Source organism: Macrosteles quadrilineatus, unplaced genomic scaffold (assembly GCF_028750875.1).
Source record: "Macrosteles quadrilineatus isolate MER2022 unplaced genomic scaffold, UCM_ALF_1.0 Scaffold_2__2_contigs__length_208266976, whole genome shotgun sequence".
Lineage (NCBI taxonomy): Eukaryota > Metazoa > Arthropoda > Insecta > Hemiptera > Cicadellidae > Macrosteles > Macrosteles quadrilineatus.
The window spans coordinates 148,383,104-148,400,295 of NW_026542595.1; the positions used below are offsets into that span (position 1 = coordinate 148,383,104).

The 17,192-nt window shown below is 31.5% G+C and overlaps 1 protein-coding gene across 1 annotated transcript; it reads left to right on the plus strand.

The window, feature by feature from the left end:
* Positions 1–4,099: 4,099 nt before the first annotated feature.
* On the plus strand, positions 4,100–16,719 carry LOC128988147 (general odorant-binding protein 69a). The gene is made up of 7 exons (XM_054409373.1): positions 4,100–4,183; positions 4,913–4,982; positions 5,826–5,878; positions 9,973–10,008; positions 10,742–10,862; positions 13,238–13,308; positions 16,633–16,719. Exons 1-7 carry the CDS (start codon positions 4,133–4,135, stop codon positions 16,663–16,665), a joined length of 435 nt encoding a protein of 144 aa, XP_054265348.1. The 5' UTR covers positions 4,100–4,132; the 3' UTR covers positions 16,666–16,719.
* Positions 16,720–17,192: the final 473 nt, after the last annotated feature.

The following is a 17,192-nucleotide window of genomic DNA, read 5'->3' on the forward strand; positions in this document are numbered from 1 at the left end:
AAATAATAGCCTACCCCATACACAACCGATAGAATTTTAGGTTATAGAATTTGTTAATATAAATTCTGTTTAATTCGATCCTACAAGACGCCTTTCGTCTTTATTTTAACCTGTGAAATTTTATAAATCACATTCGTCGTTGTAGCACAAAACCCCTTTTTCTATTCTGTAGAATTGTTTATATCACTGCATCAAAATAATAATTCAGTGTTGTTACGCTCAAAACATGACACTGATTGATGGGATGCTCTGCTATGATACCTCGAAGTGGTAATCCATTGTGATACTCTTACTACTCCTAAACGTATGTTTCAACCACCTCCACGACCACTGGACTATTGCAGCCATTGCATGAGTGCAATAACAACTCACGGCTAAGACTAATTTTCACATTAGACCTGGCAACCAACAGAGGTTCCAATATGGCGGACAATAAATCCCCAGCCAATATCAGCTGTCTGAATCGTGCTGGTCATCCAGAGTATTTATTTGGACCACATTCCTCTTTGTGCAAAACGAAGAAGACAAGAATGAACCGCCTCCTTCTCCTCCTTGAATGTTCTTGCATTGTGGCTATTGTGGTCCCTGTGGAAGTGCAAGTTAGTTGCGCAATATCTGGTAGAAGATGAGTGCAAGCTACGCAATTTCTGGTAGAGAAAAATTGTAGTTTATCAGTTTAATCTTTGAATACGTTACTCTGGTTTACCGAATGATTATCGAGGAACTAATCGGGCCATAGTTAACTCGAGATAACTCGAGTTGTTTTAAGAGATTTAGTTCCTTATTATCTTTAACGGTTAAGTATTTCGAGTATGAGTATTGTTCTAATTGTTAGATTGAGCATGCGGGGCAGCATACGGGGAAATTTTTTTTATGGATTTCTAGTTGTGCATTGGCTTTGGACACTCTAAGTACACTCCTCATCCAATTGTAAAAGCCAAAGTTTTTGTGGTTTTGGTCCGTTTTGTCGCGAGCCAGGAACAATTTGGTTATGTCGATCCTGTTTATATCGCCTGAAAGAGTATATCTCGTTTTAACTTAAGCTTGGTTTGTTTTACCCTTAGTTAAAATGCCACAATAAAAACAGCTCGAAAAAGAAAATAAGCCACTTAAGAGTTAAAAGATAAACCCCTGCCTTGAAACTGTCCTCAGTTATACAAAATTGTTAAAAGTCTATAAGGGAGTGTGTTAAGATATTCCCCTTAAGGAGCCACGAAATGTTATCATTACTCTTAAATTGCATAACCTTTCTCACTCGTTTAACACACTGTCTAAATGTTTTTGAGTTTGGATTCTGTGCATACATTTTTTTTATGAACACTCCTAAATAAATAATGTAAGCAGTTAATTTGTATGAAAAGCAACATCTGAGTTCCATCATATATAATTGCAAATAGCTCCAAAAAGGCTCATTAACATAGTACAACACCTCAGATAGCAAAGAACGGTTTGTCAGTTATTATTGTAGTTCTCATTATTAATATAAATTTAAATGTTACTGCTCTGAGCAATAGTTGTTACTTATTTCTCTCTTGCAATAATCGTATTATCTTCATTTACAAATATGTACCTCTTTCTAATTCCCACCAGTAAATATAGCTTTCAAGAGATTAGAAAGCTTAACAAATAAATTCGGAGATTTTTCCTCACGACTTATCTTATGTTATTGTTATATTAAAGGTGCAATGATAGCCAAAGCGTATCACACACGTTGTATTTTTCAATTAATTATCTTCACGTACTTGTAAACGGGGTTAATGCACCTTTATAAGCCTAAGTGAAGAGTAACAAGCACCAATTTACATTGGCAATTTCAAGACGAGTTCCTCAACCACTCATTAAATACTCCACGGCAACAAAGTGTTGGAAAAAGAACACTTTTCGCTTGCACCACCACACAAAGCCTGGGGCTCAGCGGATGATTCGCGAGATTTGAAGGTCAAACATAAACGCCCGAGTGCTAAATGTATCATTAAATCGACTTTTCAACCGTATAAAATCTGCATGTACAGATTACAACTTGCATTACTTCTGGGAAATACGCCTGTTAGACGAAGTGACTTAGCAAAATACCATGAAGAAACCTATGAAATACTAAACTCAATACAAATTGATTATTATATGGTTCCTAAGTTTGGAATAGTTATGGTCTAAGAAGTGTTAGATATACCATAACTAATTGTTTATTTTGTTTAGGTGATATACCTTCACTTTAAACTGTGTTCACTTTTTACTAGATATTCTGCATCATGTGTAATGCAAACTGTGCAACTAATTCTTTCCTACCACAAAAGGATGAGTATGTCCTTACTTACCAGAAAATGTATCAGTTGGGGTATTAGACAAAGGGTGATATTCTTAAAAAGGGAATTTAATAACCTACAGTCGTTTTGGAAAGATTTGTTTCTCTATTTATAACCGAAGATGATTTAAAACCAAACTATTAGCACATTTGAATTGGAACTGTATAAGACTAGTGGTAATTAAACATCTGAATTGCTCTATCTTTGCATTTACACATGAATGTCTTCTCAATACCATCCTCCCATGTCAGAGGCATGAGATGAATATGGCCAACTTATACAGAATATAAAAATTTTACTCCATTTATCGACTGTATTTTTGATTGGTACTCATATCAAGTTTTTAGTTCTCGTTGCAGGCATCTCTTGAACCACCAACGCTTTGAAGAGTAAGCAGTCCGAAATTTTCGCAGATACGGTGGGAAACGAACCCAGCACTTTCGTCCCCACGAGACTGTCAACACCATTTTCCACACGGACACGGGGAATCGTGTAAGAAACACACTTTCTGCTACAATATAATACAAAGTATTAGGTAACATGTAGATTGCATTCTACGTTGATATTCATTGTGTTTTGAGAATGTTCATCAAGTCCTTGTGTCAATTGCCTGTTGTAATAGAATAAAGACAGGTAATTAGGATGTTCCCTTCTTTATTCTGCACTGCATTTACTAGGATTCCCTCCGCAACTAAGTGTTTCCGTTTTTGTCCGTCCTCTGATCTTTGCGATACCTGCTAGTTTAGTACGTACCTAATGATCCTTGCCGTTGAAAAATACAGGTTCACAACTACGCTAATTAAATAAACAAGTCACCTTTAAGGCTAATTCTAGAAGTATTGTCAGAAGTTAGGACTAAGTTATATCCTTTAAAACCCAACGGTTTTGACTCAGCTCTTTTCCGATTTATTTACAATTTAATGAAAATACTTCTATCTACAATTGAAATTATGTTTACACTTAATACTGCTTACTCACAATGTGATAAATATTGTAGATTTTTGCATAATTATTTATATATATATATTGTGGTCTAGCCTGAAGTAATGTGAAAAACAATCCCAGGCTAGTGCCTAGCTTCCTAGAAAAAAAGATAAATATTTATATTGGTCGATAACTGGAGATCAGTTTCGGTTGGACACTATTAATTTATCAAATCACCCATTAGGTAAATATTGGAACTAACGTTTCGCCTATGGGTCTAGTAATGATTAGAGAGTCCAATCGAAATCGATCAACACCCCTATACCCTATTTTATACCCTGCTTTTATAAAATATTTACCATTTCGTAAGGAATGAATTACTGTTAGTATAAATTAATGTTTATTATAAATATATGCATTATGTGTTATAAGACGTATTTTTATTTACAGTTCGTTGATACATTAACCTATACTATGCAGATTAAGACGTTCATGATCTTGTCTCAAGACAGTAAACCCTAATCAACTCAATAAAAATAGTATTAAAAATATTGAACATAATATATTGAGTGCAAACTTAGTGTATCTTAAATAAGCTAACATTTATGTGAAAATCAGATAATAGCAAGCAACCCGCAATATGATACTACAAGCTATGATTACCTAAGACATTTAATTACTATGTTTGGAAAAATCTATTTCAATTGTCTCCTAGAAGTAAACAATTATTAACCTGTTGTTGCTTAGTTAGATAACTGCAGTTTTACTGTTTGCTATATGGTTATTAATTTGGCTATGGTACACACGGAAACCTTATATAAGGAAACTCTAAATAAATCAAGCAGTTGTATAGATGGTATTGTTGAAACATTCGTGACTTTATACAGTTGAAGAAGTCATCAGCGATGGGTTTTGGTATCTTCGTTGTGTTTTGCTACGTTCTATTGATTGCTCAGGTATGTTCTACAATATGATAAATTGCATTGAATATAACATGTATTCTTAATATCATTTAAGATTTGTACCGCATGTAGGGATGTATATAATTACTGTTCGTACGAAATCTCCACCAATTACCAGTCTGATAAATTAAAATTCTGGAATCCATCACTATTTTCTTGTACTATAACTAATTTAGAGGGGGTTTTCCAATGCACTACGTGAGAAGATGTTAACCATGCATATGTATATACATTTTATATACAAAACGTCTTTGTCACTTTTTGGATCAGGAAGAGTATTTTGACATTGTACTAACAGCTGAGATGCAGGTTTTGCAGCACAACATTATAATACAAATCTAGTTATCAAATTGGTTTCGATTAAAAAGAGATATGTTGAGCCATTTGAGTGAACACTATGTGAAAATAAGCTGAGAAAACATAAAGAAAAAGAGGGAGTCAACGGATCATACTTTCAACCCTTAAAATAATAACCAAACAAAATCTATTCAATAAATGAAGTATGCACAAAAATAAATAAAATATACCATGCTGTTTCTAAAAATGTTAGTATTTTTGGCGTTGATTGTCAATTTACTTTACGAGAGGGTTGAATAATTTCAATTTATCAATTCGGATATATCGCATAATTATATTATTCTTTACAGTCGATTCCACACCATGCATGATATACAGTGTTTCATCAAAGTGTTTTACTAATGTTAAAGTCTGATGTGTGTGTAGGCAAAACTAAACTGGGAGAGAACTGAGAAGTTTATGGCAATGTGTAAGGCTGAAACAGGCGCCGAAGAGAGTAAGTATTGATGTGAGTTTGCATCAACATACTATATAAAGTACTTTGAATACGCTAAGCTGATTATGTATATTAAACTTAAACTCAAATTATTCGTAGATAAATCTAACTTTCCAATTGAATCGTAGATTAGTTGAATTTGAAAGACTGAAATCTTAGTTTATAAAATATTCAATCTATTAAAAATGTTAAATACAGGGTGTCCCGTAACTCTCTGGACACTTGTATATAGCGTTATTGATTAGGTCAAGACAAACACATTTCACCATAGGAACATGGGTCTGTAATGTCTAGTTTACCGACTGTCAGCATTTATGGGTTTTTTACAAAAACATTAATAACTCCTAAGCGGTTTGAGATACAGCGTTGATATTTTGCAGAAATGTTAACCTTATTAGGGCTTACCTTTGTTTAAAATTATAGTAAGAAATCATTAACCGTTTCAAAATGGCAGCCATTTAAAATATTTGATGCCAAATTTTACCAAAACCGTTAACTTGACGAACAAATTGAAAGAGACCAAAAAGTTAGTAAATTGTATTTAGTTTTCAACGATACCTTATTTAATAACATTGGATAAATAATAACAGAGAAATGTCTTCTTTTCCGAATGAATGACCACTTTTCTCTAATGCTAAACAACGTGAAAGGAGTATTAGCATTGTTTAAATGGAGAAAAGTGGTCATGCATTTGGAAAAGAAATTCCTGTATATTTAAATACATTAAAATTTCCCTTCTTCCTTATGTAGATGAATTTTTATATCCAAATGCTATTAAACTGTTTTAATATTCTTGTAAGCAACATTCACTTAGAATTATTACCCTCCCACTTTCATTCACAGCTATGGACACTATTGTGGTCAAAGAAGAGCTACCAACAAATCCCAAAGGAATGGTAAGTGCTGTAGTCATTGATATACATTTTTATTCTCTATTCATATATATTTTTCGTCATTTTCTTGTATTCACGGATCGTAAATTAATAAAGAATTACTAAAATACGTTTCACAAAAAACACAAAGATTACTTTCCATTTTCCTGAAGGGTTATTATTTTTATAACTTGTGTTTTGCAACACTGGATAGTGAGGCATAATAAGATTTAGTAGAAACGGAAAATAATTGATTATAATTAAAAATTTTATCGAGTGGGGGCTTTACAGAATCATTTTAAACAAGTTCAAGTTGAAGTATATCAAATGAACAAGATATTTTTAACCGACTTCCAAACTACCAACAAAAGGAGGAGGTTCTAAATTTGTTTGTGGCGATGTTTTTTTTTTCTATGTATGTTCACCAATTTCTCTGTGATTCTTTTACCGATCAGTGTGGTTCCACCACCAAAATAACCAGGAGAGTTTCTATTTGGTACCTTATATATTATGTTTAAGTATAATATTTGTTTCGGTGAAAAATTCTGAAAACCTTAAATATTCAACATTTATTTTGTTTACATTTGTGCAGATTGTTTACATTTGTGCAGAGAAGGCAATAAATAATGATGACATTCCTACAGCTGTTAGTTGAAACCATTTAAATGAAGCTAGAGACAATTCTTCATGAAACAGTTGCTTCATATTGATCAATAAACTATTTCTTGCCATGCATTTTGTTTTGGTTACTATAAAAAATGCATTTTAACGTTTGATCTGATTTGTGTATACAGTAATTCTGTTTTTAGTATTGAATATTCTGACATAAAAAAAACATATATGTTTCAGTAAATAGCTGTTTGATATTGACAAATCTATATATATAATACGTGAAGCCGATTTTTGTTAACGCAACTCCTCCCTTATTTGTGGACCAATTTCAACGTTTAAGGTGTCAAAAGGTTCGTCTCAATATGTAGTTTTGCAATAAGGTTTTAGAATTTAAAAACTCTTACTCTTAAGGGCGTGAGACCCTCTCAAAGGTCGGGTTTTCCCCATAAGAAATAAACGAAACAAATTTAAAAACAAAAAAACAGCTGTTTATAAAAAGAAACTCATTAGCTTTTTGGGAGTAAATATTAATGTTTGTAATATTCAAGACCAAGTTAAACAGTTAATCAGTTTTGTTGGAAGTATAGAAAATGCTTCAAGCTCAAAGAAGAAATGTTGAAAACGGGAGGAGGAGACGATTTATAATAAGATATCTTATGCGTATGAGAAGAGTAGAAAAAGAGAGACCTGGTCTAACAGATACCCATCCAGATTCAAATTCACTTGGTGAGATGAATAATATTTGACAGTTATGCTATGCAACTTACTTTGGAAGTGAAAAAATATACGAAGCACATAGTGTTTTCACGGTGGTAAAGTAAACTTGCCTAATCACAGATAAAATGAATGCATGCAAGAAATGTTTACTTCTGACACTGACAGATCGATATATTTCAAAACATTTAGTAGAAACTATAATAGTGCCTTGACTATGATATGGTGTGGACTATGATATGATATGGTTGATATCACCCAACTTTTCAGGATTCTCTACGGAGAAAATTCGTTTGATTAGAGGGAAGTCTCAAATCAAAGAACTAGAATTACCCAAACTTAAATTACTTAACACAGGCTATCAGTAAGGCAACAGTTTTCTTCAATTCTCAATGCTGGAAAAACTGTGTTGTAACATGTTAACTCAATTTGAAACAGATCGTTTAGCATTCAATTAGAAGTTATCAGTTAAAACTGAGACCAGAAATAATGTAGGTGAACCTTTTACGACGCAAATAGAGATATTTAAAATTAGTTCCTAACAAGTGTTTAAACAACTCTAAGATATAACTAGAATTACTCGAATTTAAGCATAACGTTTTCCTCGGAGTTATGTTTCATACTATGCGGCTCATTGAGCCGCACGGGTTCTCTAGTAAAGGTGTATTGTGATAACCAAAGCATTCGTAAAACGGGTCTAAATATAAATTAAATGCAATTATTCCTTACACGACCTAAGAAGTGTGACATTGCATAATCGTCAATTGTCTTAAAAGTGTTAAATATTTTAATTACTAAACATTTGCAGATGTGGAATGTTTATTGATATTCTCTACCCAGTTACTATATTATCATATCAATACTATTATGCCTGCTTCGGAAAGTCCTAGAGGAAGATGATTTGCAATTTCGACTAGGCTATATCTTGATCAAACAAAACCGCCTACATGGCTTGCACCACTTTTAGCTGAACCAATCGTTCATACACATATTTCATTTGCAGATGTGGAATGTTTAATAATATTCTCTACCCAGTTACTATAACATATCAATACTATTATGCCTGCTTCGGAAAGTCCTAGAAGAAGATGATTTGCAATTTCGACTAGGCTATATCTTGAGTAAACAAAACTCCCTACATGACTTACACCACTTTTAGCTGAACCAATCTTTCATATAATATTTTCCAAAGGTACTATACGTGTTATCGACCAATTTTCCACTTTTGAGAGATTTTTACTGCTGGTAGCTGAGGAATAACTTTCATATTGTTCCAAAAGGCTTGAGACGTTACTGTATTTATTTTTATAATGTAGAAGTACACCGATTGCAGGAAACGATGATGTCTGACATTTCAATGTATCAAGAAAAGACAATTAGTTTTTCATTAGGCCTAATGTAATGGACAACTCTCTCTTTCTTAGGGAATATCTAAAAATGTTTATTTTCATACCCATTGATTATGTAACCTGAACAGGTGACTCAAGCAGTTTTAAAATAATGATTGTTCTGTGGAACTTTTGATTGTTACAAACAGTTTTGCTTATCAAAAAACCTCAAGTAATTAATATATAAAAAATTATACAGTCACTAAAAATTATGAAATAATTTATTTTTGTAAAGAAATACAACCGACTTCAAACGCTCTAAAAAGAATGAAATAATTTCAATAAAGTAAACTTTTGTACTAGGCAAGCTCACGTATCTCAAGTCGGCGCGGCTCAAACTGCAAATATGATTGAAATTAAATATTGTGCGTGTGTGTATTTTGAAAATCAATAAATTGTATCTGCATAACATAAATATATAAAAAACATACTGAACTGTTTTGTTTATATATTAAAGGAAATATTTTATGTTTACTTCAGAATAAATGCATTATGAAAATAACACACACAAATGTTCTATATGAATAGGAAAATAATTTAGTTTGATATTATGATAGGGAAAAGAAGCTAGTTTGGTATTAAAACGTTACTTTTCCATGTTAGAAACATTTAGATGCGTTATAATCTTTTTAAAGACGCTCGTTAATACCACTATAATGCCGATCTCTGATTACGGTAATAAAATAACACTTAACGCATAACTATGAAAAAGACATGCAGATTAACAAATTTAGTTATAGATAGTCACCTGCAATATGGACACCCTCCTTCAATTTTGTTTCAAAAATCATCATAGAGCCGCGGCGACTTGAAGTACGTGAGCTTGCCTAATACAAAAGTTTACTTTATTGAAATTATTTCATTCTTTTTAGAGCGTTTGAAGTCGGTTGTATTTTTTTACAAAAATAAATTATTATATGCCCATTTTATACACTGTTTAAGTCTACATAGTTCTGAAGCACAGTTTGAAGCTCTAACTGTGCTACAAAACTATGTTTGCTTAAACAATGTACCTTCAGCTGTTAAGTTTTAAAACGTACTTTTTTAGTATAATCCAAGATATGTAGATAGTAGATGTAGGTTTCCTACAATATATTCAGATGAGGTTGTTTCATCACTTCATTTTTTATTTTTAACGACAACTTTAAATACCTATAAGATGAACCTTTTGAATATTGGGAATGTAATTATTGAAGCTAAAAAACAAAAATAAAGTTATAAAATATTTATTGTTTTCCATTAATAATAATGATAATAATATAATGTTTCAGTGGATGTCTCTGCATAAAACTAGTTTTTGATGCTTTTATAAGGCATTATTATTCTTTAATTAATAATAGTATACTTCTTGTATTGTAATCACACTGTATAGTAGTGTTTAATAGCTGTATTTTTTTTTTGCAGTGTCTGATAGAATGTTTATTGAGAATGCAGGGAATTGTAAGTATTTGTATTTAAACACTAAAGAGAGTAATATTTATACGCTATTTATCATGAAAGCAATAGACTAAGCTCAAATTAAATAAATAACAGTAAAATTAAGTAAAAACTAGCATAACGTTAAGTAAAAATATTTTTATTAGACCAGATATTTTTTATAGACCAGATAAAAAATTTCATGAAGCAAAATTCATACAAAATAAAGTGTACTTTACTTTAGCTGCCAACATTTCCAGACACTACTTTTTTGGGCATTTCGGAAATACCTGATTTTGAAACAATAAAAATTCTCGATACAAATTTAGTTCTTATTGTGAGTAGGTTATTTTCTCATTTCATAAAAAAATGGTGCACTTGGCAGTTGTTTTGATCTCCTACTATTTATATATAAAGCTAGCATGGATTTGAACTTTTGTGAGCCGCACACCAGCTCTCAATCGCATACTTATTAAAGGTCTTGCTGTGAAACTTTCCCGAAAACTTTTTTGATAAGCCTCAGGAAGCTACAGCTGGGTAATTAATTCAGGTAAGAAAATGAAGTAAGACATGATGTCATAATTATTCATATAGAATGTTAATAGCTTACGCTCTGTTCTAAAATACATTTAATACAAATAATAGTATTGCATGGATTAAGATAAACCACGCCCTGAATTGTAAAAAAAAGTGTTATTAGAATATTTAAGTCTAAAGCTATGTTCATTCCTTTATACATTGTTGTTTGTGGTTTTAGTACGATACAGATGGAGTATACCACGAAGATGGTACAAAAAAGTTGTTAGAAGAGTATTTTGAGGAAAGTCCAGAAAACGTGGAAAAGGTTTTGAGAATAACCACAGAATGCAGCAAGATTGGTAAAACTGTAGTAAATTCGTTTTGTCAGTTGCACCTTAAGAATAATATTTATTCCGCACTAAAATAATACATTTATTAAAATTATTTTTAACTATCAGAGTACCCGTCCTTCGTACGGGGTTGGCATATATGTATAAAATGCTTATTGCAGTTATGGGAGAGGACACGGTTTCAGAAAACTGGTCTTTTAATTAATACGGTATCCTATAGTGTAGCACACATCTACCATAGCCCTAATGTTCTACCCCTGCACCTAAACCATAGAAAACAGTATGGTACTCATTGTGTGACACCGCTTTTTGTTGCTAGTTGGTTCAAATTAGCTAAAAAACACAATAGAGCTGCACACTGTTGGTAAGCCTTATAACTTTTCAATGCTATTTAATATCATAGAACCAACTTGTGCAGTTGGAACGGCTGACAAAATTCTTTAATTCCTTTACATACTCATAAGGTTAACATGAGAAACTCCAGAGTAACTGTGGCGGAGCCCGAAAGGATTTTTGAGGTAAGAATATGTCTATATGTTAATCGGGAATGTCAACTATCATCATACCAAATTTAAACCTCGTCGGTTTAGTATTTTTTTGCGTTTACTTGTCACATCCATCCATCCATCTTTCCATCCACACATTCATCCATACATCCATATATCCAATTATAAGTTAAATTATTACTTGTTGTGTCGTTTGAGATTTTAGTTACAGTTAGTGTGTATCAATCCACTGCAATATTACAAGTAAATTTTTAGATGATAACTTATTTATAAAACATATTTTATACTGCATCAGTTATTCAATCGGTTTATAATCGGGTGTCTCAATATTTACATCATTGATTAGCCTGTATGTTAATGAACAAACGAATTATACCAAATTTAAGAATGAAATACATACGCCATACAGCAAAAAAATTATACAAAGCGAGAACTAACTGTCAAAGTAGGATTGTTTACAGTTATGTTTATGTTTTTATTTTAATGAATAATTTGTGATATTTTACGAATTTTTGATAATTTATTTTTCTTTATTGTTTAGGTGAAGTGGAAGAACATTATGGCTATGATAGATGTGTAATACTATAGAATACTGTAAATTCTGTACCGTTGGTAGTTAGTTCAAATTGAAATTAACAAAAAACAAAATCATATTATTTAACCATTGGCTAGATTAAGATTAAGAAAGAGTGTCCAGCAGTTTAAGAGATTTAGTTTGTAGGGTTGGTAGTGGTGATTGATAACCCATTTCAAGTTTTGTCAGTTAAGTTCACTGGAAATTTGGTCTACAAATATGTGGTTGCTGTAGAAATTGTAAGTAGATTTAATATTGTTTAAAAATAAGATTTTAGGAGATTTATTGTATACTGCATTTGTAGAAATCATTTTTGGGAAAAGATGTAAAGTAAAGAAAAGTTTTCAAATCAATTTTTAATGCATTTTACAAGAAAAGATAACAAGTAAAGTTTATACAGACCTGTCGAGTTTTGTTCTAGAAGAAGCACATTTTCACAAGGAGTTGTAAGGATCTTAAATCCACTTTTAATTATTAGAATTTGTAGAGAATAGTTTTTATTGGGTTTGTGTGATGTTTTCAGACAGAAATCAACCACATTGATATTGAGATTGACTTCTTGTTCACCTTCTTATGATTGGTCCAGTAGCTTTTGCACCACTTCTAGTTGCTTTGCATGGTATCTGCTAGTGCCAGTTCTGACCATTAAACCAGTGTCTCTGATTAAAGTAAGATCTTTCCACTATTTTATTATTTAGTACAAGATTTGGGAGTAATAAGACCAAAATGGATTTTATTTGGAAAGTGTATTTGGTGTAATTTGAGAACCGTAAAATATATATGTATTTGGCCTACCTTGTCTTTTAATTTATCTCACTTCTACTACCAGCTTGAATTAGATTCATCCTAAATTGAAGTATACTACCTAATTGGCTCCATGGTAGGGGTATAATTTAAAGAAGCAAATGTTATCAAACTGTGTCCTCCCTCATTGCAAACGCAAAGCTTGAGTATAACTGCAATAAGCATTTTATACTTATATGCCAACCCCGTACGAAGGACGGGTACTCTGCTAGTACATACATATTTCAATTTACTTGAAGTCAATTATGATATGTTCAAATGGAATTTGTTAACAATCACACAAAGATTAATAAATTTTCTACACTTTCACTTTACATTTCTTTATTGATACATTCAAATCATAATATTTGCTTTAAAAAAAAGAGAAAAATGTAAAAATTTTGTTTGTTATATTCATGCATCAATTGGACCTAGCCGACAACTTTTTTTAACTTGGTGAGGCCAAGCTGTTGTAATTTCTTCCATAAATATATTTGAATTTGAAAATGGCACATTTACAGATACGACTGGACTGAACAAATGCGAGGCTGCAGTGAAACATGTGGCATGTAGCAGGAAAAAATGTGCACAGGTAAGTGAACTCATACAGCATTTAGTAAACATATGAATATCTTATAAAATCCATATGTACAATATTTTCATAAACATGCTTGATACTGACTTCCGGTTTAAAGTGGAATTACAAAATATGGGTTTTGGATGTAATGCCTCGGATTGAGCGTTCTAGAGTTGTTTTTCTGTAGGAGATGGACAATCTGTCTCAGGTTTAGGATTGACCTAAATTTTTGCTTACCTGTTTTGCTTGAGTTTTTTGCCCAAGGATCACAGGACGAAAGTCCAACCTATTCCTGGGACTGAAGTCCAACTCTTTAAAATCAGTTTAAACAACTTAGCTGCGTTTAAGAGTTTTAAATGTTATTTTGTTTGGTTATGTCAGGTTTGAACCCCAAACTATAACAAGAAGGTTATGCCTTAAGGTGTGATTTTCTGCCGAAGTTCGAGCTACAATTTAAATATTCAGTTTGCTTCATATTTTCCTTCTTAAAGCGTTGGTCAAACAGTCCCAATGCTAAATGTGGATTAGTGCTTGGACTGGTTGTCCAACGCAGCCAACATAATTTACGATGGACAGTACACCCTAGGGTTCTACAAATATTTTGTTGGCCTATCTACTCACTGACTGGGTGTGTAGTAGCACAGAATGATTCTATATTCTGTAGTAGTAGGGACAGTGTCCTGTTAACTATTTATGTTCAGAAGTGTAAAACTTGTTTCCGTCTGATACATACAAGATTAGTGTAACGACGGATTTTAATTGAATTTCATTCATTTCAGAGTAACTAGTAAGGCATTGGCCTTTTGTTAGTTCTTGGGACGAATACTAATACGAAATTATATTTTTGTTTATTTAATTGTAAGTGTCCAGTAAAAATGCCTTATAAAGTACGAGAAAAGTTTAAATTCACTTTAGAACCTATTTTTACCATCAAAAGATTTATGGACGAATTAATTATTTTATTTGACCTAAGATAAGAATATTACAAAGAAAGTTTTAGCGAATTTCCCTATAGGGAAGTAGCTATTACCGTAGGTCTCATGGTAAGACCTAGGCCCGGGACCGATTTACTTTTTCATTTTGATGTCCCCAGAGGCCAAAAACACCATTCGTTCAAATTTTTATATATGTATATATATATATATATATATATATATATATATATATTACTAAGTAAATCAAAATACCACAGTACCCTAAAAACATTTTATTTTATATTACTTACATGTTTCGGACATTATTGCCATGATCACAGTATAGTATATAACCTATTAGTTTCTTTTATTTACAAACATTATTAGATATTTCTTGTTAAAGAACAGGTGATAATTTTTTATGTTAAGGGAAGGAGGTGTTTTCTTTAAGATTTATAATTTCATTGAATATTACGTTTTGATTTTGAATTTGTGTCAAGTTTAGTAAATTGTCTTTGTCATTAATATGATGAGTATAAATATATAAGTCTTCTTTTGTATTCATTTTTTCACCTTTATTTTCAATATCCAGAATGTGCATATTTTTATTCATTTCTGAGTATGTATGGTCGGTCTGAAGTATATGTTCGGCGTATGAAGAACGACATATTGTTTGATCTGATTGCCTGTATATGCTCTTTGTACCTGACTTCGAATGTTCGACCTGTTTGACCAATATAGTATTTCTCACAGTTGTTGCATGATAATTTTTAAATTCCCGATTTCTTATATACATTTGGGGGGTTGGGTCTCGGATTTGTTCTTTTTTGAATTATATTAAAAGCGTTATCCCTTGTTTTAAAACTTAGTTTAAATTTTGAGTTTGGTAATGTCTTTCTTAAGGTTTTGTTTAAGGATGAGCTGAATGGAATACATATAAATTCTTTCTTTATGTTTTCTTGTTCTTCTACTTTCATTCTTTTCGTTTTTTCATTTTTTATTAATGTTTCAATCATTTTTTCTTTGTATCCATTTGTTCCTGCAATTCTTTTTATAGTTTTCTTTTCTATTTCAAAGTTGTCTTTAGACATTGGTATGTTAAGTAGTCTAAATACCATTGATTTGAATGTAGAAATTTTGTGTTGCCAAGGATGGTTTGACCCAAATGGAATGATTAGGGCAGTTTGGGTAGGTTTCCTAAATATATTGAAATTATGTTGATTGTTTTCTTTGGTAATTGTTATGTCCAAGAAATTTATCTTCTTTTCTCGTGTCTCCATCGTAAATTTAATTGTTGGGGAGATAGAATTTAAATATTTCAAAAAATCTTGAAATGAGTCTTTATTGCCGTTTACTTTACCGTTTATTTTGATTTACTTAGTAACATTTAAAGTAGCCCTCATTGATGTATTTAATAACAATATATATATATATATATATATGTGTCCATCCGCACGATAACTTGAGTAATTTTTGTCCGATTTTGATCAAATTTGGTATGAAGGTGTAAGGCGGGATAAACTTGAACGAGTTCACGAACCAGCATGATCGGACTTTGAGAACGGGGGTTTACGGGGGTTTTATGGGGTAAAATAGGTTTTTCCCATTTTTTACCCAAAAAAACATAAAATTTAGCAATTTCTTTCCAAACCATTTTGTAGAGCTTAAAAAAACAAATAATTTAGTATATTGAAGTGTTATTATGCGCCTAATGGTTAAGGAGAAAATTCAAAAAAATTTAAATTTTAAATTCCCATGTTATTCTTATTGAGAACAAGTAAACTGTTGTAGTTTGCTTGTTTATGAACACATTTTGATCAAATTTGGAAAATGTTTTTATTTATTACTATTAACATTTTACAAAAAAAAGTTTTACCCTCCCTGATGCAGCAAACCTAAGTACTTGATAAACTAATTCTATTTAAATAGGAAATAAATGTTATATTTTTAAGTAGACATTTTAGTGTAAATCTAATCAGGCAAATGGAAATTCGCTTAGTCTGCAGGTTTGCTGTGGCGGGGGTATTTTTTTTATCTAAAATTCAACACTTAACTTAAAATATAGCCTTATTGTACTGTATAAATTCGTAAATGTATACATAAACATAGAACCAGAAATTGACATACTTTACGAGGATAGCATTTAGCTTGACACTGAATAACAATTGGCTAATCGCATTGAAAAACCTTTTGATTTGTTAAGTTATTTTGTAGACAAAGAAATTAATATACACTGCGAAAACAAAATTTAATTTTCTTATTTTAATTCTTTAAATACTCTTTGGCACACTTTTCAAAGTATTGATGTGAATGTGTTTGGCAATTTACAACATTCACTTAACCTATGTTGAATTGGTAAAATAAATAATAATAATGAACTATTATTAACACTGGATTTAATAAACCCGTTTTGTTTATGTTTCAGGAAAGCATTGTTGTCATCAAAGAAAGGTCATGAAAATGTTCAGTTGATGATGTGGTCAGTTTCGTAGTTTAAAGATTCGAAAATAAATAAATGTTAGACAGTTTAACTGAATATATTTCAATCCTCAAACCGTGTTTTATCACAAAATTAATGTGTTAATCAAAGGTTACGTCCAAGTTAAAATCATAAAAAAAATCTATTTAGGCCTATTGTTATTTGAAATTGAAATTTAAGTGCTGTGCATACATAAATTCACAAAGGATGAACATATACCATGCTGAGTTGTCCTTAAGCAACATACAAACTAAAAGTTCAACTATTCAACGTTAAACATTTATATATCAATCAATTAAATTTAGACAGCGAAATGTTGACGCAGGTTGTTTCATAGAAAATCATTTAGGGGAGAGTCGAACAAAAGAGGGAGCTAGTTGTACAACCAATAGGATCCGCTGACATCTCAGAAGAGTGAACATGATCAAGTTAATGTAAACCATTGTATAGTATACTTTTACCTACGACAGTTTGTTAAACTAGCCGTTTCAGTCCAGTTAGAATTG